The following is a 17,935-nucleotide window of genomic DNA, read 5'->3' as shown; positions in this document are numbered from 1 at the left end:
AAGCAGAAGTTTCTGCAACTGTAGAAGTTGATGTTCTAATTGTAGGTAACTCAGTGGCAGAAGATGAAATTAAAGTTGTTTCACTGGTGGAAGGACGTTCTGTAGTTGTATGTGTGCTTGTTAATGAAGCAGACGTTTCTGTAAAAGTAGCCTTTGCTTTTGATATTGTAGAGACCTCATTGGTAGATGTTGAAATAAAAGTTGTTGTTTCACTGGTGGGAGAAAGTTCTGTGGTTGTATAAGTACTTGCTAACAAAGCAGACGTTTCTGGAACTGTGGAAGTTGATGTTGTAATTGTCGGTACCTCAGTGGTAGACGATGAAATTGAAGTTGTTGTTGTTTCACTAGTGGGAGAATGTTCTGTGGTTTCATGCGTGCTTGTTAACAAAGCAGACGCTTTTGAAAATGTAGTATTTATAGTTAATGTAGTTGTAGTTGTAGGTACCTCAGTGGTAGAAGATGAAATTGAAGTTGTTGTTTCGCTGGTGGGAGAAAGTTCTGTGGTTGTAGACATGCTTGTTAACAAAGCTGAAGTTTCTGGAACTATAGTTTTTGCTGATGTAATTGTTGGTAACTCAGGGGTAGAAGTTGAAATGTAAGTTACTGTTTCACTTGTGGGAGAAAGGTCTGTCGTGATGGAAGGTGGTGTCTGTATTTGATCCTGACATTGGTCTCCAGTATATGGACCTGTACAACTATAAGAACAAATTCATGTTTAATTTTATTTCATTAACGTCTGTATGCTACATTGTTTATTGATCCCTAATCTGCAAATTACGTACTTTTGTCATGTCAGTTGTAAACTTACTTGCATACTGGTCCACTGGCTTGATTGTAGCAAGTGCCTTCATGTTGACAGTAACCAGGATTCTGTTCACAAGGTCCCACACATGCACAAGACTCATTACAAGTGATGTTATAACCAGTAAAGTTCAGACTGCATGACATGTAGTTAAGTAGTTCGGATACATCTAAAAAACCAAAACATGAACTGTTCAAGATTTTGCTTAAATATGTTTATAATAGTCACAATATCAATGTATAATGGATGGAACATTAAAAATGTCCAGGACAAAAAGTTGCTTTGTCTGTTCATCTTGTACAAATCATATTTTTTTGACCAGGAAAGCTAGCAAACTGATTACACTTGTTTCTTTCTAACCATTAGGAGTAAACTACAACTGGAGATTTTGTAGGGTGGTGATGGAGGGACAGATCTGATCCTACAAGTTGGGTGTAGTTGCACAGATCAAAATATAATGGGTGAACTACATGAAAGATTTGCCATGTGACATGGCACGTCTGTTGGAAAGGGTTGCTCCATGCTATGTCTTTTTCTCTCATCAAATACATTGGGACAGATTTATTAAAGGGTGCAGTGGCCATCGCTAGTGAAAATTTGCCAGAAATCTCATCTGCCGGGACATCGCCAATTTACTAACAGGCTTAGAGAACGATCGTTGTTCTGCAAATTCACTAAAGTGCAAATTTTACAGAACGTTACCTCTTTCGCTAGAGTTTCCTTCCCCAACTTAGACCTGGTGAACTGATAAAATTAAGCTGCATCCTTCTCAATCTCATGTCAGTGACATCATATCCTGCATACCGGAAAGTCATAAAAATTCTAAAAAATGCTGGTGTTTTTTCATATTTTAAAGTGGGATTGCCTTCAAAAGTCCTAACTATTGAAGATTTTTGGGTTAACATTTTTTTTCCAGCCATTTGAGGGGCATGCCACATTTGTTTTAGGGTGGGCTTATGTCTAGGGCATTAGAGGATATTTTGTCTTTATTTTGCTTCCTTGGACATTTGTAATAATAAGTGTCCACTTTTGCACCATTTAGCCATAGACGTAACAATTACGATCTTTCTTGGAAAAGATCTCTCTAAGAAAGATCATTTGTTCAATACACACGTGTAGAGTTGAATCATCAGATATACAGATAGAAACAATAGAATTCTACCTCTATGTGACGATTCAGCAGTAACAATAGCCGATGTTTGGGTGCCTTCAAATGTACCTGATCAAAATTTTCCATCCAGCCCAATCGATGAGCCGATATCGGTCGGCTCTTTTCCCACAATACACGCTCCGAATATCATACGAAAATTTGTTTTGTATTATATAATCTGTGCGTCTATGGGCACCTTAATAAAGACCTATATGTACCCTCCTTATTCAAATTGACCTAAGCGTAAGAGTATTAACAAAGTTTCGCTAGGCAGAAATGAAGGTTAGCGAAATTTCGCCATGAAATGCTCACGCTGATTAATTAACGATAGTGAAACTTCTCCAGCGTGAGGCTACAGAGACCCAAATTCGCATTTTTAGTGAATTAGTGTAGTGGTAGCGAATTTGCATCTGGCGAAGTGGCGCAAAGTGTAGTGGAGCCTTTGCTGGTGAAAATTCGCTCTTTAGTGTATTTGCCCCATTGAGTGTCACATACCATCTGACTTCATCTGACCCTACTTACATTACAACAGGGGGGATTTGATTTTGTAGCATCCCATAAAGGTTTTGTGGGTCAGATAAATCTGATCAAAATTGTAGATTAGCCATTAGTGACTTTTGACTGTTTTGTCTAGTAGTAGCTGTGACTGTTTTGTCTAGTAGTGTTGCTCTGTAGGTCCTTAGTCGGGACCTACAGAGCAACAGCCCACATTCTAGCATCTGTATTAGTACATAATATGCAAATTGTAAAAGGAATAAGAAAATGTATCTAAGAAAAAATTCAAATGGCACTGATTCAATAATAGGTCCCAATACAGGTATGGGATCCACTATTCAGAAACCCAGAAGGCTCATGAAGGCCATAATCCAATTTTTTTTAAAAATGATTTTGTTTTTCTCTGTAATAATAAAACAGTACCTTGTACTTGATCCAAACTAAGATATAATTAATTCTTATTGGTGGTAAAACCAGCCTATTGGGTATTGTAAAAGGAATAAGAAAATGTAACTAAGAAAAAATTCAAATGGCACTGATTCAATAATAGGTCCCAATACAGGTATGGGATCCACTATCCAGAAACCCAGAAGGCTCATGAAGGCCATAATCCAATTTTTTTTAAAAGATGATTTTGTTTTTCTCTGTAATAAAACAGTACCTTGTACTTGATCCCAACTAAGATATAATTAATCCTTATTGGTGGTAAAACCAGCCTATTGGGTTTATTAAACATTAACATGATATTCCAGTAGACTTAAGGCATGAAGATCCAAATAAAGGAAAGTTCCGATATCCAGTCCCAAGCATTCTCGATAACAGGTCCCATACCAGTACTGGCCAACCTTTCTAGTCCACAGGTAAAACAAGCTTATTGTACTGTAACTTTAACAACAAATGAGTAACTTAAATAACTCTAATTAACTCGAAATCACATAAACTGCCAACATTTACAAGAGAAAGGCATTTATCTTTTGCAATTTTTTAAAATAGATTGCAAATAATAAGACATGATTGCTCTCCAACCCCCGTGTATAAAATCCAGAGCCCTAACAGCTGTGGTACATCTGCACTTGACTGTGTTCTAGTATCATTCTCCCACCATAATCATTTCAAATACATACTTGTTATTGGAGAGGCTTCAGGTGTTGTTGCTGTCACATTAGTCACGGTTGTATTGAGTTCAGTTGTGTTCATGTTAGTTATTTCATAGATGAGATCCGTTGTCAGATTATTGTTGATAAAGTCAATCCCTGTCTGATTGTTGGGATAGTTGTAGATCCCAGAGGTGTTAGCAATGACGCTTCCTTTACTGGGGTGAATAAGAGTGTTATTACTGAAATGCCCGTGTGAAATAAATTCTGTTTATGTATAAAATAAACGTAGGGATCCACAATAAATACTAGTATTTATATAGTCAGAACAAAGTATATACACTTTCAATGTAAGAGTCAAAAGATGATTATAAAGATCATACCTTATTAATATGTTAATTTATTTTATTCTTATTAAGCTATATTTTATTTTGAGGGCTTTGACCTTAAAATCCAGAGCTGCTGGCTTAAAGCAGTGAATGGATAGGCACCCAGACCACAGGGTGAAGGGGCCTTCGCTAGCAAAAATTCACCAGAAATCCCATCTGCAGGCCCATCTCTAATTTACTAACAGGTGTACAGGACATTTCCCTAGTGAAAGTGACCGTTGCTAGAATAGTTTCGTTCCCTATCGCCAGGCAAATTTATGCTCAGGTGAACGATCGTTGCTCGGCAAATTCATTAAGTGCGTATTTTACGCCAGAGTTTCCTTCACCACCTTAGATCTGACAAACTGTTAAAATGAAGCTACATCCTCCTCAATCTTATGTCGGTGACATCATATCCTGTTTGTCGAAAAGTCCTAAAAGTCCTAAAAAAAAGCTGGTGTTTTTTCCTATTTTAAAGCGGGATTGCCTTCAAAAGTTCTAACTATTAAAGATTTTTGTGTTTACATTTTTTTCCCCAACCATTTGCGGGGGAAGACACATTTGTTTTAGGGTGGGCTCATGCCCAGGGCATTAGAAGATCTTTTTTCTCTTTATTTTGCTTCCTTAGACATTTTTAATAATAACTGGCCACTTCAAGCATTTGCACCGTCTCCAATAAAGACGTCTATACGACCTATATGTACCCACCCTATTCAAATCGACCTAAGTGTAAGAGTAATAACGAAGTATCGCTAGGCAGAAATGAACGCTAGCGAAAGTTCGCTATGAAATGCTGCACTATTATATTAACGCTAACGAAACTTCGCCAGCGTACGACTGCAGAGACATAACTTCACATCTTAGTGAATTAGCGTAGTATTAACGAATTTGCGTGGGAGATTGTTCTCTTTAGTTAATTTGCCCCAGAGTGAGATGTGGGGCAAAAGTCTATACTGTGTACTCTCCTACCAGTTCAGTGTTTATATATGATAAATCTTTTCATCATCTGGGCATGGGGCTTAAACATTTATTAAGCTCTATTCTTCAAAACCTAGCAAATTAAAAGAAGATAAAACATATACTGCATTGTAACACAGTGTCCTTTGAAGACTTGAAATGCAATATATTAATACACCATGGATGAGAAAAGAAATGCAGATGATGTCGGTGGCATGAAAAATTATAAAGTCAAATATAAATACCTGAATCCATATAGAATAAACCCGGCAAAGGATTGTGGGGCAGCTTTACTGTAGATTTCAGTAAAAACCTAAAATAAAGATAACATAAAAATAACAACACATACAGTATACAACTGAAACTTGATAAATATTTAAGAGAAGGAAGCTCTGCCTTTGATTACAGACAGTCTATACATACATCAACGTGCTACTGGCGATTACTGGGGATTTTGTTTTTTTCTGTTTATCTTTCTATTTATCTAATGGAATAGACTTAAGGTGGCCATACACGGATAGATCCGCTCGTTTGGCGATGTCGCCAAATGAGCGGATCTCCCTCCGATATGCCCACCTTGAGGTGGGCAATATCGGGCTGATCCGATCGCGGGCCCTAGGGCCCAACGATCGGATCCTTCACGTTCGCAAACGGGCGGTCGGATCGCGGGACCGCATCAACGAACAGATGCGGCCGCGATCCGACCGGATTTTTAACCCCATCCGATCGAGATCTGGCCGACTTTCGGCCAGATCTCGATCGGGGAAGCCCGTCGGGGGCCCCCCATACACGGGCCAATAAGCTGCCGACTCTGTCTGACGGCAGCTTTTATCGGCCGTGTATGGCCACCTTTACTGTATAAGAGAGGATATAATATAAATTCTGCAAATTCTTCATTCTATTATTTTTGTCACTTTCTTCTTTATCTGCTTCCATTGCCTTTTCTTAGTGTTACAATACTCATATAAGAAGCAGGTTTACACCTAGAGGGCAAGTTGGTATGGCCTGTTTGATAGGAGACACTGTATCACATGGAAACATATTGTAAAGTATACTCCAAACTTAATATCGGCACAATATAAAAATGTTTTCCCTGTACTCTACCTCATTTTTAGTGATTAAATAGCGATTGAATCACTTATGTCCCAGACCATGTCAGGTCACCTCTAGTGGGCAAATCTGACCCATTTCACTTTGCCGTAAAAATTCGTGAAATGGCGAAAAATTCACTGAAACACATTGAAGTCTATGGGTGACAAAATCTTTTTGATGCGCAACAAATCTTTTTTGACATGCGACAATTTTTTTACCGATTGGAGTCTATGGGCATCATTTTCATGGAAAAACTTGGCGAAAATATTCGCCCATCGCTAGTCACATACAACCACAGCCCGCTCTTCCCAAATTCCACCAAAGTTTCAATGAATTACACCCCATACTGTCTATAATACATTATTCTGCAATTACAGTTACAGCTGGAAAGTATAAGGTAACTAATAAATGTAATCTTACCTTCTTAGTTACAGTTGCAAGTAAATTGTAGGCTTCAGAAGAGTTGTCTTGCAGACTTGAAGTGAATGTGAGATTTAATGAAATTAGCAAATTTATGTTTTTCTGGGGTGCATTTTTACCTGCAAAACATGTATAGGAAATTATTATAATCAAAACAGCACGCATACCAAAGCTGCACTGATGAGAGACGGTGAGAGAGAGAAACCTCCGTACAGCTGCAGCTATTCCACTCTGGTCACGTGGATTACACTTGAAAAAATAACAGATAGACGCACTCAAAGCGTAGCTGGATCCAAAACAGGATGGGGTATTCTGGTACAACTTGTACTGGTATAAAATCTCATTTTATTAAATATACGTTAAAAACATCATTGTTATTTGGAGTGGATGTATAGAGCAGGGGAGTGCATGGCCACTTCATCAGAAGCCAAAAGCTTTGATTATCAATTTGTTGACGCTATAGTGACTGTTTCGTTTTAAAATTGATGAAATCACCTGTGTGTGTTTTAACTGTTGTATAAGAATCTTGCCAGCAGGTGGTGCTTTTGGCTTCTGATGAAGTGACCATACAGTCACGAAACTCGTAGAGCCATGCACTCCCCTGCTGAAGGTTTTCCACTCAAGCTTTTTTGGCCTACCTCCTCCTAGCCCAAGAGATTCAATGGTTTGTCACCTCTAAACCCTACAGTTGACATTCTCAGCCTTTACTGTTAAAATACATTATTTTCCCCCCATTATCAAGACAAAAAGAAAAAAATGTTATAAGTAGTCACATTAAAAACATTACCTTTATCTATATCACTTGTAGAAAAATATGCATTTTGCCAGATGTAGATGTAATGTTTTAATTTTATATGCAGTGATATCAATTATGTAGAAATATCTCCAAGAGATAAAAGACTTCATCTTTGTCTTATTCTACATATCTGACATTTTCCTCATAATTAAGAACAATTACCGAAATGTAGCTTAAAAATGTGTTACTATTAGAGCTTGTGGTTCTGATATACTATCTTAGATGGGTTAATCTGGTTTTAGACTTATTTATGAAACAATAGATAATTTGATTTAAAAAAAAAAAAAATACTCTTACCTATTACAACATTTACATAGTTTTGTCCATTCTGACAATTATTTCCACTTAAATTCCCAGAACATGAAGTTGATGAAGCTTTGGATGTTGTGGAAATTCCCAAATCTGTGGTAATAGTTTGAGAACTTGTTTCTGAAGTAAATACTGATGACTGAGTTTGCAATCTACTAGTTAATGGTGTAGTAACACTCTGAGTTTCATGTGTTACAGTAGTTGTCTTCTTCTCAGGACTAATCGATGAAAGAGAAGATGTAGTATAAATCGAACTAGAAGTTTCTACACTGGTTAAAGGCAGTTCAGTACTTGTTACAGTAGTTAATGAGGTAGTAACACTCTGGGTTTCATGTGTTACAATGCTTGTCTTCTGCTCAGTACTAAGGGATAAAGCTGAAGTTGAGATCAGAATTGGAATAGACGTTTCTGTACTGGTTGATGGTGCTTCAGTACTTGTTAGTGATGGAGTAACACTCTGGGTTTCATGTGTTACAGTCGTTCTCCTCTGTTCAGTACTAATGGATGAAGCTGAAGGTGTAGTATGAATAGCACTAGAGGTTTCTGTACTGGATAAAGGCAGTTCAGTACTTGTTAGAGTAGTTGTCTTCTGTTCAGTACTAATGGATGAAGCTGAAGGTGTAGCTTTGAATTGCACTCAGAGTTTTTCTGTACTGGTTGATGGTGCTTCAGTACTTCTTAATAATGTAGTGACCTCTGGGGTTTCATGTGTTACAGTAGTTGTCTTCTGTTCAGTACTAATGGATGAAGCGAAGGGTGTATATGAAATTGCACTAAGGTGTCTGTACTGGATAAAGGCATTTCAGTAACTTGCTTAGAGTGTTGACTTCTGTTCCAGTACTAATGGATGAAGCTGAAGGTGTAGTATGAATTGCAAACTAGATGTTTCTGTACTGGATAAAGGCATTCACGTACTTGTTAGAGTAGTTGTCTTCTGTTCAGTACTAATGGATGAAGCTGAAGGTGTAGTATGAATTGCACTAGATGTTTCTGTACTGGATAAAGGCATTTCAGTACTTGTTAGAGTAGTTGTCTTCTGTTCAGTACTAATGGATGAAGCTGAAGGTGTAGTATGAATTGCACTAGAGGTTTCTGTACTGGATAAAGGCAGTTCAGTACTTGTTAGAGTAGTTGTCTTCTGTTCAGTACTAATGGATGAAGCTGAAGGTGTAGTATGAATTGCACTAGAGGTTTCTGTACTGGATAAAGGCAGTTCAGTACTTGTTAGAGTAGTTGTCTTCTGTTCAGTACTAAGTGGATGAAGCTGAAGGTGTAGTTTGAATTGCACTAGAGTTTTTCTGAACTGGTTGATGGTGCTTTAGTACTTCTATAATGTAGTGACACTTCTGGTTTCATGTGTTACAGTAGTTGTCTTCTGTTCAGTACTAATGGATGAAGCTGAAGGTGTAGTTTGAATTGCACTAGAGTTTTCTGTACTGGTTGATGGTGCTTCAGTACTTCTTAATAATGTAGTGACACTCTGGGTTTCATGTGTTACAGTAGTTGTCTTCTGTTCAGTACTAATGGATGAAGCTGAAGGTGTAGTATGAATTGCACTAGAGGTTTCTGTACTGGATAAAGGCAGTTCAGCACTTGTTAGAGTAGTTCTCTTCTGTTCAGTACGAATGGATGAAGCTGAAGGTGTAGTATGAATTGCACTAGAGGTTTCTGTACTGGATAAAGGCATTTCAGTACTTGTTAGAGTAGTTGACTTCTGTTCAGTACTAATGGATGAAGCTGAAGGTGTAGTATGAATTGCACTAGATGTTTCTGTACTGGATAAAGGCATTTCAGTACTTGTTAGAGTAGTTGTCTTCTGTTCAGTACTAATGGATGAAGCTGAAGGTGTAGTTTGAATTGCACTAGAGTTTTCTGTACTGGTTGATGGTGCTTCAGTACTTCTTAATAATGTAGTGGCACTCTGGGTTTCATGTGTTACAGTAGCTGTCTTCTGTTCAGTACTAATGGATGAAGCTGAAGATGTAGTATGAATTGCACTAGAGGTTTCTGTACTGGATAAAGGCATTTCAGTACTTGTTAGAGTAGTTGTCTTCTGTTCAGTACTAATGGATGAAGCTGAAGGTGTAGTATGAATTGCACTAGAGGTTTCTGTACTGGATAAAGGCAGTTCAGTACTTGTTAGAGTAGTTGTCTTCTGTTCAGTACTAATGGATGAAGCTGAAGGTGTAGTATGAATTGCACTAGAGGTTTCTGTACTGGATAAAGGCAGTTCAGTACTTGTTAGAGTAGTTGTCTTCTGTTCAGTACTAATGGATGAAGCTGAAGGTGTAGTATGAATTGCACTAGAGGTTTCTGTACTGGATAAAGGCAGTTCAGTACTTGTTAGAGTAGTTGTCTTCTGTTCAGTACTAAGTGATGAAGCTGAAGGTGTAGTTTGAACTGCACTAGAGTTTTCTGAACTGGTTGATGGTGCTTTAGTACTTCTTAATAATGTAGTGACACTCTGGGTTTCATGTGTTACAGTAGTTGTCTTCTGTTCAGTACTAATGGATGAAGCTGAAGGTGTAGTTTGAATTGCACTAGAGTTTTCTGAACTGGTTGATGGTGCTTTAGTACTTCTTAATAATGTAGTGACACTCTGGGTTTCATGTGTTACAGTAGTTGTCTTCTGTTCAGTACTAATGGATGAAGCTGAAGGTGTAGTATGAATTGCACTAGAGGTTTCTGTACTGGATAAAGGCAGTTCAGTACTTGTTAGAGTAGTTGTCTTCTGTTCAGTACTAATGGATGAAGCTGAAGGTGTAGTATGAATTGCACTAGAGGTTTCTGTACTGGATAAAGGCAGTTCAGTACTTGTTAGAGTAGTTGTCTTCTGTTCAGTACTAATGGATGAAGCTGAAGGTGTAGTTTGAATTGCACTAGAGTTTTCTGTACTGGTTGATGGTGCTTCAGTACTTCTTAATAATGTAGTGGCACTCTGGGTTTCATGTGTTACAGTAGTTGTCTTCTGTTCAGTACTAATGGATGAAGCTGAAGGTGTAGTATGAATTGCACTAGAGGTTTCTGTACTGGATAAAGGCATTTCAGTACTTGTTAGAGTAGTTGTCTTCTGTTCAGTACTAATGGATGAAGCTGAAGGTGTAGTATGAATTGCACTAGAGGTTTCTGTACTGGATAAAGGCAGTTCAGTACTTGTTAGAGTAGTTGTCTTCTGTTCAGTACTAATGGATGAAGCTGAAGGTGTAGTATGAATTGCACTAGAGGTTTCTGTACTGGATAAAGGCAGTTCAGTACTTGTTAGAGTAGTTGTCTTCTGTTCAGTACTAATGGATGAAGCTGAAGGTGTAGTATGAATTGCACTAGAGGTTTCTGTACTGGATAAACCCAGTTCAGTACTTGTTAGAGTAGTTGTCTTCTGTTCAGTACTAATGGATGAAGCTGAAGGTGTAGTATGAATTGCACTAGAGGTTTCTGTACTGGATAAACCCAGTTCAGTACTTGTTAGAGTAGTTGTCTTCTGTTCAGTACTAATGGATGAAGCTGAAGGTGTAGTATGAATTGCACTAGAGGTTTCTGTACTGGATAAACCCAGTTCAGTACTTGTTAGAGTAGTTGTCTTCTGTTCAGTACTAATGGATGAAGCTGAAGGTGTAGTATGAATTGCACTAGAGGTTTCTGTACTGGATAAAGGCAGTTCAGCACTTGTTAGAGTAGTTGTCTTCTGTTCAGTACTAATGGATGAAGCTGAAGGTGTAGTATGAATTGAACTAGAGTTTTCTTTACTGGTTGATGGTGCTTCAGTACTTCTTAATAATGTAATGACACTCTGGGTTTCATGTGTAACAATAGTTGGCTTCTGTTCAGTACTAATGGATGAAGCTGAAGGTGTAGTATGGATTGCACTAGAGGTTTCTGTACTGGATAAAGGCAGTTCAGTACTTGTTAGAGTAGTTGTCTTCTGTTCAGTACTAATGGATGAAGCTGAAGGTGTAGTATGAATTGCACTAGAGGTTTCTGTTCTGGATAAAGGCATTTCAGTACTTGTTAGAGTAGTTGTCTTCTGTTCAGTACTAAAGGATGAGTCTGAAGGTGTAATTTGAATTGTACTAGAAGTTTCTGTACTGGTTGATGGTGCTTCAGTACTTGTTAATGATGTAGTAGCACTCTGGTTTTCATGTGTTTTAGTAGTTGTCTTCTGCTCAGTACTAATGGATGAACCTGAAGGTGTAGTATGAATTGCACTAGAGGTTTCTGTACTGGATGATGGTGCTTCAGTACTTGTTAATGATGTAGTAGCACTCTGGGTTTCATCTGTTTCAGTAGTTGTCTTCTGTTCAGTACTAATGGATGAAGCTGAAGGTGTAGTATGAATTGCACTAGAGGTTTCTGTACTGAATAAAGACAGTTCAGTACTTGTTAGAGTAGTTGTCTTCTGTTCAGTACTAAAGGAAGAGGCTGAAGGTGTAATTTGAATTGTACTAGAAGTTTCTGTACTGGTTGATGGTGCTTCAGTACTTGTTAATGATGTAGTAGCACTCTGGTTTTCATGTGTTTTAGTAGTTGTCTTCTGTTCAGTACTAATGGATGAAGCTGAAGGTGTAGTATGGATTGCACTAGAGGTTTCTGTACTGGATAACCCCAATTCAGTACTTGTTACAGTAGTTGTCTTCTGCTCAGTACTAAGTGATGAAGCTGAAGGTGTAGTATGAATTGCACTAGAGATTTCTGTACTGGTTGATGGTGCTTCAGTGCTTGTTAATGATGTAGTGACACTCTGGGTTTCATGTGTTACAGTAGTTGTCTTCTGTTCAGTACTAATGGATGAAGCTGAAGGTGTAGTATGAATTGCACTAGAGGTTTCTGTACTGGATAAAGGCCGTTCAGTACTTGTTACAGCAGTTGTCTTCTGCTCAGTACTAAGGGATGAAGCTGAAGGTGTAGTCTGAATTGCACTAGACATTTTTATATTGGTTGATGGTGCTTCAGTACTTGTAAGTGATGTAGTAACACTCTGGGTTTCGATAATTGTATTTTGCTTAATACCAACGGATGAAGATTTAATTTCATTTGTTGATTGTGTTGTTGAGGCTAAAAGTAAAATGTGAAGATGTTAAATCATCAGTACTAACACAAAATACTTCTACTAATACTAAAGTACCAATAATGTACTATTGTAACATTTAGATGTGTATTAGTTTACAGAGCATCTATAAAGAAACTTTTTGCTGACTACAGACATCCTAGTTTATCTAAGAGGTTTGCATTCTGCTATTCTGTAGTTATGTGGAGAGCCATGGCTGACATTTGGAACCTGTGTAAGAACTGAAGCCATTATATTCTATATATTCTTTTCCTTTTTTTTACTTGATGGCTGCCCCCATGGCTACACAACAACTTTTATATCAAAGTAGTAGTGCAATAGTGTTTCTTAAGCAAATGCCAGTTTATTACCAACTCAGGGTAACAGTACATTATAATTAAATGCATATATTACACTTTCCTTTTTTGTTGTTACAGTTCCCTTTAGTGACATCAAAGACATGGCTACTAATTGGATACTATCCTTACCAAATCCTATCAATTCAACAGCAAAAGAAACTTACAATTATTATATAACCCTATTCTGTCTGGATTCCCCAGTTTGATCCATAAATAGTCCACTCACTGCATGGGGGTGTTATTTACGGACCATCTCATATAATTTTAAAAGTCTTACTATTATATTTACTTTATCTCTGTGAAATGTAAATCTTCAGTCCATGCAGCAACTTTTCATGCAGGAAACCTAAACAACTTGGCTATTTGGTCATCTAAGTGAAGCATGCAATTTAGCATAGACATATTAGACTTTTTTTTAGAATATTGAGGTCATGTACAGTATATCCACCATGGGAAAATAATACTTGTGGAATTAACAGTAACAAGCATAGCAGTTTTTATTAGCAATTGCAAGCTACATATTACTGCTCGTTTATTACAATATGCATAATTAAAACACATGCAAAATGCCTTTTTTCACCACGCATTCCCCATCTATGTAAAATGTATGGCAATGCTGCACAAAATGCTCCAGCTGTCTCTGTATGAGGTTCTGCTATTATAAAGGAGTGCCAGGGGATGAAAGTAGTGATGGGCGAATAAATTCGTCAGGCATGGAGTTGCGGTGAATTTCCATGTTTCGTCATCCGCAAATAAATTTGCAAAACTGCATTGAAAAAATTAATGCTCGCATAAAAATTGTCCCGCATTAAAATTATTCAGACGCCCATTGATTCAGATGTATTTGGAGAAAATAGTTGCGAGTATAAAATTTGTTTTGACGCCCCTTGACTTCAATGCATATCATTTTCTCCCTTTTGCGAATTTTTTTGCCAAGCGAAACAGGACAGATTCGCCCATCACTAGATGGAAGTTCATCTAGAGCCCTTTATTTAGGGGCCGATTCACCAAGGGTCGAATATCGAGGGTTAACCCTCGATATTCGACTGGGATTTAAAACCCTTCGACTTCGATATTCGAAGTCGAAGGATTTTGCGCAAAAACTGCGATCGAATGATCGAAGGAATAATCCTTCGATCGAACGATTAAATCCTTCGAATCGTTCGATTCGAAGGATTTAAATCCAACGATCGAAGGAATATCCTTTGATCAAAAAAACTTAGGAAAGCCTATGGGGACCTTCCCCATAGGCTAACATTGACTTCGGTAGCTTTTAGGTGGCGAACTAGGGGGTCGAAGTTTTTTCTTAAAGAGACAGTACTTCAACTATCGAATGGTCGAATAGTCGAACGATTTTTAGTTCGAATCCTTCGATTCAAAGTCGTAGTCGAAGGTCGAAGTAGCCCAAAAAACACTTCGAAATTCTTTACTTCGAATCCTTCACTCGAAGTTAGTTCAATACCAGACTTGCACTAGATATAAACATGGATATGACACAAGTGCTTACTGTTTAGGGATCTTATGCCTATTGGTGCTCAACAACTTGTCCTGTAGCCATAGTGAATGTGTCCCTTTTTGTTGTCGTATTATAAAATGCAAGAGAACTGTTATGGTCCTGTGCAAAATGCAATTTTTCTTCTAATTTAGAGTTTTGTTTTATAATGCACATTAGAAATTAGATTACTTTGGACAAGGGAGACAAAGCTATTAAATGGAATGTGGGATTTCAATAAAGGGATTGAGCGATTGTTTTTACTGGACAAGAAGCATTTATTGAAAGAATCACTAAAATAAAAAACAGAAAATAGTAAAATACAGATGGATCTTTCCACCCACTCAGCATCAATTATAAGTGATGTAGGCATTAGGTTGAACTCAATTGATATGTTTTTTTTAACCTCAACTACCTTGTAAAAATTTCATTGTTCTGGCAAAATAGGGCTCATTTATTAAAGGAAAGTCCACATCCATGCACGCAAATAGCAATGTTTTTCACACAATACAATTGTTGGATTTCAGCATAATAGTAGATGGTCATGAATTTACCAAGGCAAGTACAAATTAGCTTCCAGGTTGGAAAATCAGCTGAAGTTGCAACAGAATTTTATCGTAGTCATTGTGTGTGTCAAGAGCGTTACTTCTGGCCCTCCAATGTGCACTGCATCATAATCCTCATTAGCATAATGCGGATAAGCAACCCTGTTGCTTGTACAGGTAGAATATTCTATAGGAACCTTTGAAATTATACCTTCTCTTGACAGGGTCTAATTCCAGGGTTCCCATAAATTCATAACCCTGTACTTTGCACCTTGCAGGCAATTTATCAAAACAGGCGGAATCAGTGCATTGGCTAGATGCAAGTTCCAAGCAGTGTTTATAGATGCAAGTACCTAGTGTTTTAGATATGCACTAGTTTGTTTGCTTTGCACTTGGGCTTGCACTCTTAAATACACTCTAATATGAATATTATACCAAAAGAAAAACATTTTATGTTTATTTTAGCAGAAATCTTGTGGGTACCTTGTATAGTTGTGTAGCTTAAAGTGGTTGGAAGTGAAGTCTCCCAATGAGTTGTGATGTCAACTGTAGCAGATATCTCAGAAGCAAATGTTGTGGTAAGTGTATTACTTTGTGAGTCCAAGGGCGTTGTTTCATTCAGTGTTGTATTTGATGGGAAAGAAGTTGTCATTCTTTTAGTCACTGATGCAGACTCAGGAGTGGTACTATTTTCAGCAGTTAACGATGTTGAGTTTTCCTGCACAGATGTATTATTTGATGTTACTGATGATTGAGGCTGTTGGGCTGTAGTTATAACACTAGACTGGAAAAGTGAACTCAGAGTGTTTTCTGATACTGTAGGGTTTGTGGGGGAAGAGCTTTGTTCTATCACTGTTGTATTCGTACCTAAAAAAAGATAATAAAGATAATGAAAAAACTAGATATTTTGTAGCGAAGACTCAGATCGAGTTCATTTTAAGGGGCAATACACACAACCAGGCCCAGGCCAAGCCAGCCGGGCGCCCAAAGCAACCCGGTCATCCACTTTGTCCCCTTGCCGGCACACCATTGAGTACTCATGTGTGCGCGTCCGCGAGCACGCACAAGCGCATCCGTGAATATGCCAGCCGGCGAGTTTGTGCATGCGTGCCCAATGTAACAATTCATGGAGGAAGGGGGAGAGCAAAGCACGCACAGAGAGAGCAAAGAGACACGCTGATGTCGAACAAGGCTGAGGAAGGAGAGCTTTTGTAATGAGGGCTGAGGAATGAGCCACGAGGGGGGAGATTGCAACAGCAAATGTGGGCAGCACAGAGGTGTGACTGCAGTTTCTTCGGATAAGTGAGTAGAATAAGAGGAAAGACTGCATACTTCTTTACGAGAGCGCATGCAGGAGCGTGTGTTCTCCTGATGATGTCCTAAAATATCCTAAAAAAGGCTTTTGATTATAGTTTTACTTTTAACATTACTTCCTCAACCTCCTCCTCCTCGAATGGGGTCTGCTATGGGTTTTATATTTACAGATAGGTGGAATTTCCTAACATATGTGTAGGGCAATATAGCAACTTTATTTTATTTTATTAAGGTTACTGGGGCATCTTTGGAGACACATATATTAACTGCTAAAGGGCTGTGGTTGCCTTGGGCTGGTACAGGAGCCCAAAACATAATATACAACATTTCTAGCTACTTCTTTGGTTAAGCTTTAGTTCTTCTTTTAAAGGGATACTGTCATGGCCAAAAAAATTTTTCAAAACGAATCAATCAATAGTGCTGCTCCAGCAGAATTCTGCACTGAAATCCATTTCTCAAAAGATCAAACAGATTTGTTTATATTCAATTTTGAAATCTGACATGGGGCTAGACATTTTGTCAATTTCCCAGCTGCCCCATGTCATGTGACTTGTGCTCTGATAAACTTCAATCACTCTTTACTGCTGTACTGCAAGTTGGAGTGATATCACCCCCCTCCTTTTTTTCCCCCAGCAGCCAAACAAAAGAACAATGGGAAGGTAACCAGATAACAGCTCCCTAACACAAGATAACAGCTGCCTGGTAGATCTATGAACAGCACTCAATAGTTGAGAAGGAAAAACAGCAGCCTGCCAGAAAGCATTTCTCTCCTAAAGTGCAGGCACAAGTTACATGACTGGGGGCAGCTGGTAAATTGACAAAATGTCTAGCTCCATGTCAGATTTCAAAATTGTATATAAAAAAATCTGTTTGCTCTTTTGAGAAATGGGTTTCAGTGCAGAATTCTGCTGGAGTAGCGCTATTAACTGATGTGTTTTGAAAAAAACATGTTTTCCGATAACAGGATCCCTTTAAGGAGTGTCAGGCAATTTACAGAAAGGGTCACTGGGCGAATGTTGATAAGTATTGAGCCATCTGTCACAATGACACAGGAGAATGGTGTTTCCACTCCCTTTTCTTTTTTACTCATGCACATTCCTACTGTACATTCAATAACCTCTTACCCAACACCTATTATTGCCAACCCAATATTCCCCCCATTCATCCTATACAATTTCCAGAAGTCAGCCGATTCCTGCCATTTAGATAACCTTTATTACATCTCTATAAAGAGTCCCATATAGATAAACAGGGAAACAGACAGCCTCTCATCCAATAAATATATGTTACCCAGCAATTATAGCTGACCACAACCAGTTGCATCTGGGGCATCTGGTGGCAGATGTTTAATGAAGACTGCTATCTCTATGTGCAGTAGGGGGCACATTTACTAAGCTCGAGTGAAGGATTCGAAGTAAAAAAACTTCGCATTTCGAAGTTTTTTTGGCTACTTCGACCATCGAATAGGCTACTACGACCTTCGACTAAGACTTCGACTTAGATTTGAACCATTCGAACTAAAAATCGTTCGACTATTCGACCATTCGATAGTCGAAGTACTGACTCTTTAAAAAAAACTTTGCCACCTAAAACCTACCGAGCACCAATGTTAGCCTATGGGGACCTTCCCAATAAGCTTTCTAAGTAATTTCTGATCGAAGGAAAATCGAAGGAAAATCGTTCGATTGATGGATTAAAATC

At 38.2% G+C, this 17,935-nt stretch overlaps 1 protein-coding gene across 1 annotated transcript; it reads right to left on the bottom strand.

Annotated features, from left to right (window-relative positions):
* Positions 1–249: 249 nt before the first annotated feature.
* Positions 250–15,950, bottom strand: LOC121396044 (flocculation protein FLO11-like). The gene is made up of 11 exons (XM_041570633.1): positions 15,878–15,950; positions 15,512–15,787; positions 8,847–12,532; positions 8,399–8,747; positions 7,472–8,095; positions 6,379–6,497; positions 5,112–5,179; positions 3,572–3,759; positions 809–971; positions 446–695; positions 250–360 (listed from the first exon to the last, which is right to left on the bottom strand). Exons 1-11 carry the CDS (start codon positions 15,948–15,950, stop codon positions 250–252), a joined length of 5,907 nt encoding a protein of 1,968 aa, XP_041426567.1.
* Between the last annotated feature and the right edge of the window lie 1,985 nt (positions 15,951–17,935).

The sequence above is a fragment of the Xenopus laevis genome, chromosome 7S (assembly GCF_017654675.1).
Source record: "Xenopus laevis strain J_2021 chromosome 7S, Xenopus_laevis_v10.1, whole genome shotgun sequence".
NCBI classification, from domain to species: domain Eukaryota; kingdom Metazoa; phylum Chordata; class Amphibia; order Anura; family Pipidae; genus Xenopus; species Xenopus laevis.
The sequence above is the reverse complement of the archived record's forward strand: the minus strand, read 5'-3'. Positions and strand labels throughout refer to the sequence as shown.